Source organism: Mesocricetus auratus, unplaced genomic scaffold (assembly GCF_017639785.1).
Source record: "Mesocricetus auratus isolate SY011 unplaced genomic scaffold, BCM_Maur_2.0 Super-Scaffold_100006, whole genome shotgun sequence".
Lineage (NCBI taxonomy): Eukaryota > Metazoa > Chordata > Mammalia > Rodentia > Cricetidae > Mesocricetus > Mesocricetus auratus.
This window is the reverse complement of record NW_024429190.1, coordinates 105,006,828-105,023,169: the sequence shown is the minus strand read 5'-3', so window position 1 is coordinate 105,023,169 and position 16,342 is coordinate 105,006,828. Positions and strand designations below refer to the sequence as shown.

Sequence of the window (16,342 nt, the reverse complement as noted above, 5' to 3'; positions counted from 1 at the left end):
CCTCTTGTTCTGACAAACTCCCCACCCTCCCCGAGAGATCGTTCTGTGCAATGTCTGGACAGCCACAGGCTGAAGCTGAAACTCAGCCACTCTTTCCCCCATACACACAGATAAACGTGCTAGGCACTGGAAGAGACAGGGGAAGCAGGCTGAGGGTTGGAGAAAGGGAGCCAGAGCAGGAAAGACCCCAGACCCACAGTTCCTATGCTAGCGGGGTTACAGTTCTGCCGCCAGGGCGGAAGGGCCTATTTTGGTGAAGGAAGTGGAGACTGACCGACAGACATCTGGGAGTCAGGACCTCCAGTGTTTACCAACTTGGGAGGCAACGATTAACAAATTAATCTCATGTGTTAAGGGAAGGAATTAATCTAATCAGCACTTTTTAAAAATGTGCTCTTCAGAAATTAGAAACAAGATGTTAGTTAGCAGCCCTGCAAAAATAAAAAAACGAGAGACAAAAGGCCATGCCACAGTAGGGGGAGGAGATGTATGAGAGGCCATCGAAGGAGTCCACAGGGCAGTAGCCCCCCAGGCCTGGGGGCAGCCATGAGCACAGAAATCCTGGAATCTGACAGATCATAGAGACAAGGAGGTCATGGAGGGTTTCCTGGGATTAGCAGTTGACAGGACGCTACTTTGGCAACACTTGACTAGTCTCTTTGTCTATGCTTCTTTTCAGCGCTAACCCTGTTTGGGAAATCATGAACCAGGGGGTCTGGACAGCAGGGGAAGTGTGAGCCTCAGGGGAAGAAGCTGAGAGAGAGAGAGAGAGAGAGAGAGAGAGAGAGAGAGAGAGAGAGAGAGAGAGAGGGAGGGAGGGAGGGAGGGAGGGAGGGAGGGAGGGAGGGAGGGAGGGAGAGAGAGAGAGAGAGAGAGAGAGAGAGAGGGAAGGAAGGTGAAATCACCGAAGCCGGAACGGAAATTGGTTTTGAGTCATGAAGTGCGAGGGAGGAAGGTGGGAGAAGACTTTGGGAACAGGGGTGGCCCTGACAGCTGGGAGCAGGGTTTGCAGAGTGTGGCCAAGAGCAGAAGGGGCTGGGGGGAGGGGACACAACCGTACTCTTTGCTGGGCCAGGGACTAGTAAGTGCAGTGCTGATGTCTCTTAGTCAAAGGTGATGAAGGGCTGGGGGGTGGTGGCTCATGCCTTTAATCCCAGCACTCGGGAGGCAGAGGCAGGTGGATCTCTGTGAGTTTGAGGCCGGGCTGGACCGATAGCCTCCAAAACAATACAGAGAAACCCTGTCTCGTAAAAACCAAAAAAAAAAAAAAAAAAAAAAAAAAAAAGGTGATGAAGGCTCAGGGCGGGGCAATGATGCTCCAGGCTCAGTCAAGCCTGCATGTTTGTTAGAGGGCCCAGGTTTAACCCAGGGCCAGCCCACAAGCCGAGGCCAGTGGCTGCCCTGTTCTGCTGATCTCCAAGGGACCTATCCAAGCTAGATGCCGCAGCCAGCTTCCTGGGGAGGTAGGCTGCTGTCCCCTCTATTTTCGAAGTGTTCTTGTCGTTTTTTTTTTTTTTTTCATCTCCCCCTAGCATCAGTGTGGTCCATACTTTGGGAAGGATGTCACGTGTCACTGGAGCAGTACCAATCATGCTCAGAAAGCCTTCTGAGCATGCTCAGTAGCTCACCCTCAAGGCCCGGCCTGGGCAAGATTTCATTGGCCTTAACATGCATTAGTGTATGGCTTGGAATGAAGGCCGTAACAGAGTTACAAATGCCAAGAGCTGTAAAAAAGGAGCCGAGCTGCCTGTCCGCCCTTACCAGCTTCTCCCGCCCCCTCAGAATCCTTCTGAAGTTCCAAAAAGGTCAATTTCACAAGCCCTCGGGTCAGGATTTTTCTTGGGTATTGAGCAATCTTTGCCTTATAGGCCAAAACCCTCTGACTCCCTGCACTGCCACACATTGCCCTGTTTGTTAGAAAATGCCATCCAGGCTGACCATTTCCGGGAACGCACAGCACTCTTCCTTCCTCCTCCGTAACTTACGGCCGTCAGTTGCGTACAAAACCACACAGACACAGTCATGATGTAATTGAGTGGTATAAATATTTTTTTTCATCCTTTTATGGCCTCTGCTTTCCTCATCAGAGCTCAAAGGCAACCACAGACAATAAAAATATCCATAACAATTTCAGTAAGTGTGCTTGGAAGACCGAGAAGCCAAAAGGCCCGCTTCAAAACACTAACACAAACACAAATCACACACGTGGGTGTTCCCGGGTGCTCGAACCACAGTACCATGGGAGGGTGGCCGTCGGCAGGAGCTGTCCTGTTCCCACAACGGGGTGTGCACTGCTGAGGATATTGGGTTCCTTATCCCTGCGTTTTCCAGAGTCACTTCGGGGGGGGGGTCTTACCCAGAGCGTCCCAAACCTAGACTTGGTGCAAAGGCCGCTGAGGACTAGGCTGCCACTTTCCGTCTTCTCTGGGTCTCCTCCACCTCGTTCATCCCCTCTGTCTCCCCATCCCTGCTTTCCTCCGGCTTCCGCCCACTCCTCTCTCCCTTCACCGATATCCCAAGGGCCACACCCATAAGCAGAAGGGATCTGGGGTTTGGGCTGGTGGGTTTCAGGGCATCTGTTTGCCAGATGAATCAAGTGAAGAAAAGGGTGCATGTTCAGATCCCGGCACCCTGGGGGTGCCAGGGTAGAGGAAATAAAACCCAAGGTTTTGAACTTCCGTGGAGTAAGAACCTCTGTCTTGCCTTTCCATCTCCCCCCTACACACACACACACACTCTCTCTCTCTTTCTCTCTTTTCTTCTTTCTCCTTCTTTTCAAGGGAGAGAGGTCTCAGGCTTGCCCTCTTGTCTGTCTTGTGCAAAGTCACTGACTTGCTCACCCTCAGGCTGGGAATAACTTTTCATCTAATGGTTCTCATCCTCATCCTCCTCCTCCTCCACTCTGGGCTGATGGCAAAGCCCCTCCCTACAGCCCAGGCCAGATGTGCCCTTGACACCAGCTTTCTTTTCCACAACCTCCAGCTAGAAAGAAAGCGGGGAGAGCGCTTGCCGCCTAGCGTGCCTGAGACCCTGGCGGTTCAGTCCCCAGTACCACGGAAACCATGGGAGTCCTAACAAATGAACCACCACGGCCACCCTGTGTAGTAGAGCAGGAAACACAGACTCCGGGGTTGGAAATATCTGGCCCATCTAGTGACTCCCGAACTGACTGGTGTCACCTTGACTCTGGAGGACAGACACCTGTCACGGACCCCCCCATGGACCCGCCTCTCTCTAGGTCCTTGTGGCCCTGGACAAAGCCCAGGACGCTGACCCTGACCACAGGCTGCAGTTCTCAGAGAGTCCCGGTCCTAACCTCGCAGGCCCGAGTGTGCCGCCTCCCCCTTAGAAAGGTAGCCCCTTCCTGCTCCCATCCACCCACCCCGGCAGCTGCTTTCTTCCTCCCTCCGCCCCCCTCAGGCCCTCCTTCCGATCCTCAGGAAGTGACCCTGATGGTGAGGTGTCATCTTGTGAGACCACTCTTCCTGGTGTAAAAGGGGAGCCAGGCCACCTCCAGGGCTCCGGCTGTTTCTGCGTCTGTACGTTGGAGGTGGCGGTGGGCAGAGGCAGGGAAACCTTCTTTCACACCCCTCCGTTGGGGCAAATGCTTCTTCACAGATGCCAGCTCACAAGGCCACTTTCCCCATCTCTGGTGGACTTGCCAGAATGTCCCCCTCAGAGCCATCCATACGCCCACCCAGAATGGCCATTGTTCTGCAAGCTGAGAACCACCCAAGACTCTGGGCACAACCGGAAACGTGCGTCCGGAAGCCACACCATCTCTGAGAACAAATAAGCAGGCCCCTTGGGACTACAAGTGGTCGGCGGCGGGGTGCGGGGGAAGGGGTGTGTGTGTGCCAGCTCCAGCTTGGGACTGAGTGCGCACAGACAGACGGGGGCAGGCTGAGGTGCGTGGCCCCTCCTACCAGCCTCTAGTCTTTCCTGTAGGCACGGTAGAGACTTCCATCTCTAAGAGGTAACCGGGTGCCCTGGCCTCCTCTGCCCTAGCTGGGTGGGAGGGAGATGCTGTTGCGTCCCCCCTCCCCAAGCCCAGCCTGGCCACCCCCTCTTCGGTCATCTTCTATGTGGCTTCTACCTCCCGGGGTGTCCGATTGTGCTCGGCCAGCACGCGGCTCTTCACCTTCTTGCCTAACTCTGGCCCCGCCCAGCTCTTGCCCTTCGCCTGCTTTCCCCGGCCCCGGAAGGAGCCCGAGCGCTCCCCAAGCCCCCTACACCACACACGCTCACAGTACTCATCCACACGGGGCAGGTTGGCGAAGCCAGCGAGCTGAAGGATGTCCTTGTACCAAGTCTTGGGTGAGGCAGAGGCCAGGCCTCTCCAGGCTGAGGGCTCCTCTAGCCTTGGCTCCCGGGGGAACAGGCTGTCCAGCTGCGCGGCTGCGATCACCTCCAGGGAAAACCGAACCACGGTCTGGGAGAAGCCGTGCTCCAGGGTGGTACAGGTATAGTTCCCTGCATCAAGGCGGCTGAGCCTCCGGAACAGCAGCCCCTGCTCTGTTCGCACGATTCGCTCATCTGTCTTCACCTACGGGGCGCGTGGGAGGACACGGGAGGCGTGAGCCAAGAAGCCGGAGAGGACATTCACCTCGTCTTCTTTGCCCTGTTTTCCCACATTTAGCATCCTCAAGGTCCAAGCCTTGGGCCCTCCTTTTGCCTCCTCGCCAAGGTGGGCCCAGGAGCATGACAGGATCTCAGGGCAGACCATGAGCTAATTGCAGGCAGGCAGACAGACCCTGGTCTTCCCACAGCATAGGACAAGGACCTCTAAAGGAAGCTTCTGGCTGTGTGTGTGTCTGTCCCCCAGGTCAAAGAGCCCTAAGGCACCAGCTTCATAAACTCTGCAGGATCACCCAGGAAGCAGAGGAGTTAGGCGCATGTCTAATGAGGTTTTACTCTGAGCTAAGGAAAACTCTACAAACACATGCGTTCACTCACAGCTGTGCATGCTCTCTCTCTTGCGTGTGCACGCGCACGCACGCACACGCATGCACACACACACACACACACACACACGCACACACCAACAGTGATGCTGGCCTTTCCCTGTCTCGGTCTGGCCTATTCACTCCCCAACAGTGTGAGGCCCACAGCCCAAGCCTGGGGTGGGCTAAGTGCCCACTTGTGTGTGGGAGGCAAGCGCTGGCTCCGACCCCAAGCTCTTCTGCTAACCCTGTCTGGGCTTCGGTTCGTGCATCTGAGCAGCGAGGGTGAACTGCCTGGGTGGTTAGCATTGTGTAACTTCATCTCGTTCCTCCCCCTGCTCCAGGGAGTCTCCTCAGTGCCCAACCCTACAGCTGGTTCCAGGCTTGCCCTCTCTGGCTCCCAAGCTGGAGGAAGGGCCCCTCCTGTAATCGAAATCCCATGGGAAAACCCTTCCTGATCCTGCTCTGCCCACACCCCCAGACTGAAGCCATCTTGGGGGTTGATGGACCTTCCCAGTCACCGGGAGAAAGAGGGCTTGGGAAGACAACTGACTTCTGAGGGAGAAGCCTGGGGCTGGGAACAGGAGGCAATGTAGTGGTCAGGGACCAGGCTTGAAGCAGAGAAAAACGAAGAAACTCTGGGGAAGAGATCCCCTTCAAGGCTGAGCCATGCGTGTTAGCATGAGGACTTCCAGACTAGCTTAGACCCCGTTCCCTCTCTTTAACCCCTGCCGCTCCCCTCACATACTACAGAGCATAGCCACATCTAGCCTAGGCATTCCCAGAAGCAGAAGCACGGGCACAGGTCCTCATAGGTAGCCAGGGTATGTTTTTCTCAGGATGATCTTTGCCGGTTCATCCCAGAGTCCCTTTCTAGAGCTTAGGGTTTGGGGGTTCAGGGAGAGAAGTGGATCCCAAGGCAGGGTGTTCACTCACCTGGTCAGTCCCCTCATCCCCTGGCCTCTGTAAGAACCAGCGCACTGCAGCCTGGGGAGACTTGGGCAGACACTCAAGGAAGGTGCTGTTGTGCTCTGTGCCAAAGACTCTGGTCACCAGTCCCGAAGCTTCCTCTGTAGAGAGGACCAGGTCAGATCAGCTTGGGAACTCGGGGACCCAGGCTCTGAGGGCCAAAAACTAACTCCCGTAGGATACCCGAGTGATGAGGACTTAGACATCCGTCAATCACAAGCCACTCTCAGTGCTAGAAGATGCTGCTCTAAAGCCCGGTGTATAGCTGTATAAATAGGGAAACCGGGCACCTTATTTGCAATAGACTTCATGCTTCCCAAGCATGGAGCCCAGCCCACAGGCTGACCCACACCCCGAGCCCACTACTCACTGTCTTGGCTCTGACCCTGGCCCAGACACTGCAGGGCAGGGTTGCCGTGTCGGATGTCCTGCCTACGGAACCGGCGCTTGCCCAAGCTGGGGCGGTAGCGGGTGCAGGAAGCACCATCCCAAGCACAGTAAGGGTCCCGGGCCAGGCAGCACTCTGCACAGGCACTGCCGTAAGTCTCACACTGGTGCAGTTGCAGCCGGGCCACGCCCAGCGGAGAGCCCACGAACAGTGTTTGCTAGGGAAGGGACACAAACAGAGCCGCCACGGTGAGCTGGGCTTCACCGATGGGCTCTCAACCCCAGATTTTCCCGAGACCCGTCAGTTTCAGGAAGGTTTCCAGAACCTCTTGGATTCACTTGCAAGACTAGAGGTGCTGTGTATTCCAGACCCTGTACTAGGCTGTGAGTGGGTAGGAGGGGCCAGGGGTGGGACTTTTCTGTAAGAGCCGTCCTCAGGCCCTCCTCGTTGTCAGCCTTTGCACCCTAGCCTAAGGAACTCCGTGTGATTGGCCTCTGACTCCAGAATTATACCTCGCAGGCAAGGCCAGCCTTTTTGACATTGTGATATCTGCAAAGTCTGTGTATGAGCAACTGAGTTATCAAAAAACAAAGGGGGCGTGGGGCGCACCAACTCATGTTTTAAGTAAGCTGATGATTTTGTGTTAGGCCAACACGCAGAGCTCAGCCCCTTGTAGCCAGCCAGCAGGCTGTAGATTGGACAAGTCTACAGTAATCCATGCATGAAAGCTGAGATCTGGACCCGTGAGATGACTCTGCAGGTAAAGGTACCCGACAGTCACCTGACAATCCCAGACAGTGACCACCACCCACCCCCTCACCTAGGCAAATGAAAGACTCTGCCTCCACAAACTGTCCTCGGATCTCTACCGTCTCCACTGGCCAGGAGAACCTTTAGGGCCCTGTAGACTCAGCCACTTGCTCACTGAAACTTCAAGAGTGTGGCAGGATAGTTTTTAAAAACTTGGAGTGTTGGGATTTGCTCCCAGAGGCTAGGGAGATAGCTCAGTCCATCAGGTGCTTGAGCACAAGGATCTGGGCTGTCTTCAGAAACTGCATGTTAAAAAAAAGCAGGCTGTGGTGGCCTCACTTGCAACTCCAGGTTGGAGATGTGGAGACATGTGGCTTCAGGGCTTGCTGGCCAGCCACTCTAGCCTAATGGGTGAGCTCTAGGCCAGCGGATCTGCTTCAAAGAAAGGTGAGCAGCACTTGGGAAGGTTCGCCAGCCTCTACATAGACAGACAGGCAGGCACACGCACACACACACGCTTACACACACACACTGTAAACAAGAATTTTTGAGCTGTGATTTACATAAAGACAAACTGGGACAAAGAACATTTGTGACTGGTTAAGAGTATGCCACATACCACTAAAAAACAGTAACCTCGTTTCATTAGAAATCTGGATTTTGGCTGGGCGGTGGTGGCGCACGCCTTTGATCCCAGCACTCGGGAGGCAGAGGCGGGCGAAACTCTGTGAGTTCGAGGGCAGCCTGGTCTACAGAGCTAGTTCCAGGACAGCCTCCAAAGCCACAGGGAAAGCCTGTCTCGAAAAACCAAAAAAAGAAAAAAGAAATCTGGATTTTGTTTGCAAGCCCATTCATGTCCCTTAGAGGCTCCCCCAGGGGCTTTTGTGGCTTCCTCTGAACACGTGAAGCTCTGCTCCCAGCAGGACTCGGTCTTAGCTGCAAGACCTAGTCAAATCTGATAGGCCTAGCTCTCGATAGAATCCAAGGCAAGTGTAGGAGAGGGGGTATGGAGAAGGGGTGGACCTTACCCTTTTGACAGAGATCTCCATCTGGGTGATGGGAGTTGGCACCTAGAGACGGGATAGGGTCTTAGAATGGATTGGTGAAGGCTGTGTGCAGAATCCTTGCCTCCACCATCCCCCAAGCCCTGTGTAGGAACCGCTTGCCAAACCCCCACCTGATCACTGTGCCTCCTGGCAGCAAAAGGATGGATGGGGTTGGGAAAAGGTGGTGCTTGCCTGTAATCTTAGCACCTGAGCACCGAGGCAGGAAGATGGAGAGACCAAAGCCAGCTCGCTTTATATAATAAGTCTAAACTGAGCTACATAGAGAAACACGATCTCAAAAAATTACAAACACTGGGTATGGTAGCTCAGGCCTTTATCCCCAGCGCTCGGGGGGGCATAGGCAGGTGGTAGATTTCTCTGAGTTTGAGTCCGTCCTAGTCTACACAGTGCGTTCTAGGCCAGCTAAGCATATATAGCAAGATATATGTATATACCTTGCTCAGACAAACAAACAAGCAAGAAAAACAGCTGGGTCATCTTTCCCTGATACCCGGAAAGGTCCCCTCATCCTGGCTGGCCACCAGGCCAAGTGGGAGACTTGGCACAGAGTTCCACTGTCCCCTCCCACAATGTTCCCCAGCCGTGGACCAGCTGCCGCCCTAAATCATTTACCTCATGTCCAGAGGCAAAATAGCCCCCCCCAAACAGAGACAATCCCTGTCCAGATATAAGGGGGAGGAAAACTCTTGGGGACTTGGGAGGCTCACCCACTTAGTCACTGCAAGTTGAGCCTGACTAGGCTTTGTCAAAGGTGCTCACCTTGGCTCCCCCCTCTCCAGAAAGCACCAGGCATTTGAGTTCACACTCTGCTAACTCCGCTCTCTCTCGGTAATTCAGAAGCACCTCAGGGCCTGTTCAGTACTCCATAACTTGAGCCTACCCCCTCAGTTCACTCCCCTGGAGCCTACCCCAGGCCCCGGAATGGGGGTGGAGCCTCTCACTAACCCCTGCTCACCTTAAACACCTGGAGCTCCTCCAGAACGACCTCTTCCGGCTCAGCGCTGCCACTCGTTTGGAGGGCAACGACTTTGAGCACAGAGCCTGAATCTGGAGCAGGGTGACAAGGGTTAATGACACAAGAAGGAAGGGGCCAACCCCTTCCCACACACCTGGCTGCTTCTGCTCCACCCTCCTACCAGTCCCTAGGAAGATGACGTCATAGGTCCCATCCTCAGCCTCCACCCGGTCCACCACAATCTGGCGCAGCTGCTGAGCCAAGTGAGTTTTGACCAGGACAGGGCGGCCGCGCCTAGGCCTCACGGGCTGGAACATGAGTGGGTGGTCTCGGACGAACTGCAGCACCTCATCTGGATAGTCCTTGGTGCTGCCAAAGGGCCGCCCGGGCTGTGCAGTCATCTTGCTAGGGCACTGCAAGCAGCAACAAAGGGGCAGTTGAAGTCCCCAGGACGGCACTGCCAGGCCTCTTTCTAACCTCCAGGGAGCCAGGCCCATAGCATAGCAGAGGCTCTCCCTCCAGTCCCCCTGGAGGCCCAGCCCATCACTGCCGTGGGAGGACCGTAAACCTGAAGCTTTTCTATGGAGTAGTCCACACATGTGCGCACTCTGACACACGCACACACACGCGCGCACGCACACACTCGCACACACACACGCACACATACGCACGCACGCATGCACACCCATCATCTACTTAGGGCTCCTTTGCCTGGTCCCAAGCAGCTAGGAGTACACACACACACACACACACACACACACACACACACACACCATCTACTTAGGGCTCCTTTGCCTGGTCCCAAGCAGCAACTTACCACGCCAGGACGGGGGAAGGGCACCTTGCCCCCATAAGGTCCCCACTGATGCTGAGGGCCATCTCGGTGGGCAAAGGGACCGTTGAAGACCTCCCAGATGTCTACCATGTGGTACACGCAGACGGCAAAGCCCCGGAACACAGCACTGCCAAGGGACAAACAGGGACAGTCAGGCCAGGCCGAGGGTGGTCGGAGGTGACCAGAGCTGGCCCAGTGGGTGACACAGAAGATAGCAGGGTCCTGCTGAAGACACAGTCTGGGACACGGGACACAGAGACAGTGACGAAAGAGAGAGACAGAGACAGAGACAAAGAGAGAGGAGAGACAGAGAGACCGAGAGAGGAGAGACAGAGAGAGACAGAGAGACACAGAGAGAGACAGAGAGAGAGAGAGAGACCGAGAGAGCAGTCACAGCGTCACCAAAAACAGGGAGAGGGGCTGGAGAGATGGCTCAGAGGTTAAGAGCACTGACTGCTCTTCCAGAGGTCCTGAGTTCAATTCCCAGCAACCACATGGTGGCTCACAACCATCTACAATTCAATCTGGTGACCTCTTCTGGCATGTAGGCAGAACACTGTATATGTAATAAATAAATAAATCTTAAAAAAAAAAAAACTGGGAGAAAGACAACCGGGCAGGCTGAGTCATGAGAGCGAAGGAAGGCCCCACAGAGAAACCGAGGGTACGGGAACCGGGCTGGGTGCAGGAAGCAAGGCCCACCTGACAGTGCTGAACAGCCCATACACCTCAAGGCTCTTCCCTGCCTTGGGCCACAGCAGGAACACATCCTCTGGGACACAGAAGGAGGCATCGACGTCAGATCGCCAGTGCTCTGACCAAACCCTCTCTGAGACACCCACACCCCCAACCCCTCACCCCCCCCACCTTCCCACTACTCCCAGAACCCAGTCCGGCTTGGCCGTTCCCTTACCCAGCTGGTCAAAGTGAGTCTCGGCCCCACCAGGGCCAGGCACGGAGCACACCAGCCTGGCCTTCAGGAATGTGCTCCATTTGTTCACCAGTACACGCTGGCCACCAGCGTCATTCTGGGGGGGAATGGGAGGCGGGAGTCGGCTTCACGCCCCCCAATGGGGGGGTGGGCCCCACCACCCACCACCTCCTGTCCCTCCGCCCCAGCCACGGGGAGAGGTACGGATGTCAGCACTGCATCCTTGCCTCAGTTTCCCTGCTGTGGAGGGACAGTCTAGGAAAGGGGCCACGACAGGGTGGTGAGGGGGGGGGGTCGTGAACCTCACCGCCCCGACCACAGTTCTTACCACACAGACTCGGCCCACACGGCTGATGGTGACACGCCCTGGGCCACCATCCGGCGATGGGACAGTCTCAGAGAAGAAGAAGTAGACCTTGTCATCATCCCGGTCAGAGTTATCTGGGATCCGGGCAGCCATCACAAACCGGGGGTCTGGGAGAGTGACAGGGTAGCGATGAGAGGTGACCGGGGTGGGGGTGGGGGGGAGGACAGCGCCTCCCTCACCCCAGGAGCTGATTCCATCTGTCTTCTACCATCCTGGTGGGAGGGAGGGACGACGGGTCCCAGGCAGCCTTACCATGGAGGAGGCTCTGGTCAGAGTCAGAACGCAGGGCTGCTCTGGGACCCCCACTGCGGAAAATCATGGCCTCACGTCCCAGGAAATCAGCAGTGAGCCCTGTGTACAGCTCCCCACCTAGAAGGGACCAGAGTCAGGAGAGAGAGGGCCAGGCCTAGCAGCCAGCCCGTCCCTCTCTCCGAAGGCATGATAACTCTCATCCTCCTGGCCTTCCCTAGCCTGGTCATTACCCACCTACAAAGGCGCTGGCGAAGGGACGGCTTGGCTCATGCGGGCAACGTCCCCTTCCGTTCTCCACGGTGCTGGACTCCAGGCGGAGCACGTGCTAAGGGCAGGGAAAGGGCACAGAAGCCTGTCACCTGGGAAACAGGCAGGGCCTCAGCCCAGGCGAGTGACCTTTGCGTGCAACTGGGGCATAGGGCCGGGGGTAGAGGGGGGGACCCCCATTCAAGGCGTCTCTGATGGGGTCAGCAACCCCAGCACAAAGGGGCCTTTCAAGCCCCTACCCCCTCTGTCCTAACCCTGGTTCAATGGGAAGCGTTCAGACAGCAGGGGCGTGGGGCGGGGCGGGGCGGGGGGCGAGGCGATGTCGCTGCTTCCCAGTGCCTCATGGGGCCAGGCCCAGGCTCACCTCCCCTCGGTGCCCCACTGTGATGAGGGTGCAGAGGGGTTGGAAGGCTCCAGTGCCGCAGGCCAGCAGGTGGGTCCGGTTGTGGGGCTCTAAGACCCGCACGAAGTTGGCACACTCTGTCTGCAGGAGAAGGGTTCTAAGGCTCAGCTGCTTCACAGCAGCTCCGGATCTCTGTGAGTTCGAGACCAGCCTGGTCTACAAGAGCTAGTTCCAGGGCCTGGTATTGGGCGGGCTGCAGAGGTTCTTGTCCATAACACTCACCACAGGGTCTCTTCCCTTTCGGACGCATTCTGCCTTCTGTCCTGGCTGTGGCAGCCACAAGACCTGAAATGCAGCCAGTGCCTCAGTGTCTCGAGTTCTCCATCTGGCCTCCCATCTGGAGGTGCCCCAATTCCAACCCCATCAGTCCTGCTCACCTCTCGGGGGTCTGGCCATGCCTGATCCAGCCTCAGAGAGTAGAGGGCGTCGCGGCCTCCTAGGAAGAGGCGATCCCGATACTCATCCAGATACATGACTTGGAGGTCTAGGGAGCCCCGCAGGCCCAGAAAAATGGCAGAGCGGTTGGCCGACAGGAGATCTAGCGGAGACCGAGAGAAGAGGGTTAGAGACTGCTACTCAGTCTACACGCCCAGTCAGGTCTGGGGAATGGGGGTGGGGGGGTCCCAGGTATGCACTCATCACTCACACGTACATCTGGAAAATGTTGCCATGCACAGGGTTGCTGGAGGGCTTTTTGGACATGGTTCTCAGGATATGTAGCACAAGCAGCTCTCAGTCCCCACCCAATCTAGCTCAGTTCACCTTTGTTCTTTGTTTTTTCTTTAAGTGGTCCTGGAGACTAAACTTAGTACCACCTTCCATCGTGCTCAGCACCCAAGCATTCTGCAGCCGAGACAATTCCCAATAAAACCCTCCATCCCCCGTTCTTCAGACCCTTCATCTTTTTTTTTTTTTTTTTTTTTTTTTTTTTTGGTTTTTCAAGACAGGGTTTCTCTGTATTGTTTTGGAGGCTGTCCTGGAACGCTCGGTAGATCAGGCTGGTTTTAAACTCACAGAGATCCGCCTGCCTCTGCCTCCTGAGTGCTGGGATTAAAGGCGTGCTCTATCAACGCCCGTCTGACCCTTCATCTTTTCAGCAGACAGCTTCCTGGGATCCCACCTGGTCCTTGCTAAGTGCCCAGGGAAGACAGCCCCGCCAACAGAGACATTACGCCGGCAAGCCTGGCTGCCTGGCAAAGAGCTTGGAGAGACAGGAAGGAGGCCGGAGAGTGTGAACACTTGCAAGTCTGGCTCCACTGGGAAAGCAGACAGGTTCGGGCAGAGGGAACACCGCGGTGCAGGGCAGATTAGCAGATTCGGCACCGCCAGGCAGAACTCAAGCCTCAGAATTGTGGGCAAATGACATTTTCCCTTGTAGACACTGTCCTGCCAGCTGACCCCGGAGATGGAGGGATCAAGCCCCCCCCCCATCGTAGGTCTTGATATATTTCCCTGGGGAAGTGGGGCGATGCCTCCTCGAAGGACTGGCAGGGTTGTTGCTCTGGGAACGTCTGGTGCCCTTTGCCTTACAGCCCCTCATGCACTCCACTCCATCCCCAAACTCACTGGCAGCCTCTTCGGGAAGCCCCCTCCCCCCCGGCTGATAGAGACTCTGAAACGTCCCCCTGGCAGGTTTCTAACAGCCTGGTAGCCTGGTGGTCTCCCCTCAAAGCCACAATTCCTGGAACAAGGACAACACCTTTCCCCTCTTGGTCTCCCCGGCAAGCTTGAACCTTTCTCCTTCTGACTGAGCTCTCCATGGGGACGGTAATTCTTCTTCTCTCTCTGAGGAGAGTCTGCAGGGCTGGCGAGACGGCTCAGCAGCTGCCAGACCTGACAACCTGAGTTTGATCTCCCCCCCTTCCCCCGGGGTGGGGGGCTTCACACGGTGGAGGGAGAGAACCAATTCCTACAGCTTGTCTTCGGACCTCCACACATGTGGAGCATGTACTGTAGCCCATGTGCACCTAGACACAGTACATTCTCTCTCTCTCTCTCTCTCTCTCTCTCTCTCTCTCTCTCTCTCTCTCTCTCATCCTCTCTTCCAAAACAAATAAATAAAAATAATAAGCACAATACATTTTTCTGTCAAAGAATCTATAATGAAATCTCTGTTTCAATCATCCCATGGACCATCAAAGGAGGCAGGACCACACAGCTGGATTAGAACAGAGGACCACTTCTGCGTGCACGCGCACACACACACACACACACACACACACACACACACACACACACACACACACACCACTGGATGGCAGAGGGATGCAGAGACACTCCTGCACTACAGTGAGCTTGGACGATCAGCCAGGGCAGGTGGGAGAGACCCCTCCCCTCCCCTGTGGCTCAGGACGAGGACAGACTGCTACCCACCCCCTTGTCGTCTGCTCAGACCCTCTCTGCACCCCTCCCGTCTGCCCGGTCCCTCCGTCCCCCTCCCATCTCTGCACCCACCCCCACAGAGGTCTCTGTCATGGCTTCTTCCATCTCCCTCTCTCCCCTGGCAGCAGCTTCCTCAGTTTCCACCCTGCATCAGTCCCCTGCTTTGGCTATGGCTCCCCGGATGTGTCTTACCTTCCCTGCCCGTGGTCATCCCTAGCACCATCCAGGGGCTGCCCCAGCGTGCCTTTCCCAAAGGATGTGCAGGGCGTGACTCTACCCTGTTGCTGCAGGCTGGCTGAGGGGTGCCCTAGAGCCACAGACATTCACAGACACCCACAAGCAGGGCAGCGCTGGTCGGTCAGTACCTCGATAGGAGAGCCGCAGGCGAGGCAAGCCGGAGCTGGGGCTGGGGCTGCCCCCGTGGAGCAGGAGGCCCCCCAGGAGGCAGCAGATGGCCCAAGCCTGCTGGGCCATGCTGGGGGAAAGGAGCTGCCCTCTGATCCAGCTGCTGGAAGTAGTTTGCGCCGCCGCCACCAGGGCTGCCACTTATAAGGCGGTGGCGGCTCCACCCAGCGCTGGGCGGGAAGGCGGGGAGGAAGAGGGAAGCCTAAGAACTCCAAGGGCCTGCCATCTACCTGCGGCTTCTCCAGCCACCCCAGCTGGCCCACGGCATGCGGGGTGTAGCAAGCCAGCCCGTTCCCCTCTTAGGAGACTCTCTCCTAGCTGAGGTGTGGACTGTTTGAGTGACGGACAATCACAATTTGCAAGTACCCAGGCGACAGCCAAGCAGCCAAGGGGCAAGAGGACCTGAAAAGAGAAGTCAGGGATCGGGTAGGGGGTCTGCCTTTGCTCCTACCTCTCCAGAGGCGAGGCTGCCACTAGCCCTGGGCAAGCCAGGTATTGTCAACCTGACTGTCCAGCTCTCCTGCAGTGCCTAAGCTGCTGGCGGGCTGAGGGTTCATTTCGAACCCAAGAAGCTCATCCTGGTAGGGGGCTTAAGACCAAACCACCCTTCACAGGCCTGGTAATGCTAAGAAACACATGTCTAAGACAGTGGTCCTCAACTTGTGGGTCATGACCCCTTTGGGGGTGGCAAAAACCCTTTCGAGGGGCTGTCGCCTGAGACCGTCAGAAAACAGGTGTTTGCATTACGATTCGTAACAGCAGCAGCGAAATCACAGTTATGAGGCAGCGATGGAAACAGTTGTACGGTCGGTCAGGGTCACCACAACGTGAGGAATTGTATCAAAGGGTCGCAGCGTCAGGAAGGTTGAGAACCTCTGGCCTAAGGTCTCCTGCTCAGACCTCCCCAGGCTCCACAGGCCCTCCCTGACTCTCCGAAGGTCCGTCTCACTCGGCAGACCTTTTTCAGAGGTGGGAACAGGGTTTATGCAAAGCCCAGGGGACCTGCAATCGTTCATTCCTCCAGGCCCCAGTCATTCAGAGGCCCCCGGAGGGGGGGGGGGGGTAGAGCACGATGGGTCAGCGGTGAGTTCTTCCCAAGACGGTGGGCCCTACACACCATGGCTCTGCCAGATTTCACTGTTCTGCCCCAAACTCTGGTGAGGAGTGCATGGGAAGGAGCCCAGGGGGGAAATGCAGCCAGGAACTGGATCTGGGTGAGAGGTTCGGAACCCCCACACCACCATTTCAGAGCGGTTTCCCGTCCCCGCCAACCCCCCCAGCCCCCACCTCATCCCCTGTACCCTCCTTTCAGAATCCACATTTAGAGCTCCCAGAATCCTAGAAATGCCTGTAGGGTGGGCCACCCAGACGGAGCGGCCTGCGCCCTCAGAAGGTGGGCGGCAGGGAATTTGCGAGCAGCTGTTCCGG

At 56.4% G+C, this 16,342-nt stretch overlaps 1 protein-coding gene across 1 annotated transcript; it reads right to left on the bottom strand.

Moving 5' to 3' along the window:
- Positions 1 to 2,023: 2,023 nt before the first annotated feature.
- Positions 2,024 to 15,027, bottom strand: Sema3g (semaphorin 3G). The gene is made up of 16 exons (XM_005085225.4): positions 14,875 to 15,027; positions 12,505 to 12,665; positions 12,350 to 12,412; positions 12,089 to 12,208; positions 11,692 to 11,782; positions 11,458 to 11,574; positions 11,167 to 11,312; positions 10,821 to 10,935; positions 10,610 to 10,679; positions 9,890 to 10,034; positions 9,254 to 9,485; positions 9,073 to 9,164; positions 8,079 to 8,120; positions 6,283 to 6,517; positions 5,880 to 6,013; positions 2,024 to 4,546 (listed from the first exon to the last, which is right to left on the bottom strand). The coding sequence occupies exons 1-16, from the start codon at positions 14,981 to 14,983 to the stop codon at positions 4,082 to 4,084; spliced, it is 2,337 nt and encodes a 778-aa protein (XP_005085282.1). The 5' UTR covers positions 14,984 to 15,027; the 3' UTR covers positions 2,024 to 4,081.
- Positions 15,028 to 16,342: the final 1,315 nt, after the last annotated feature.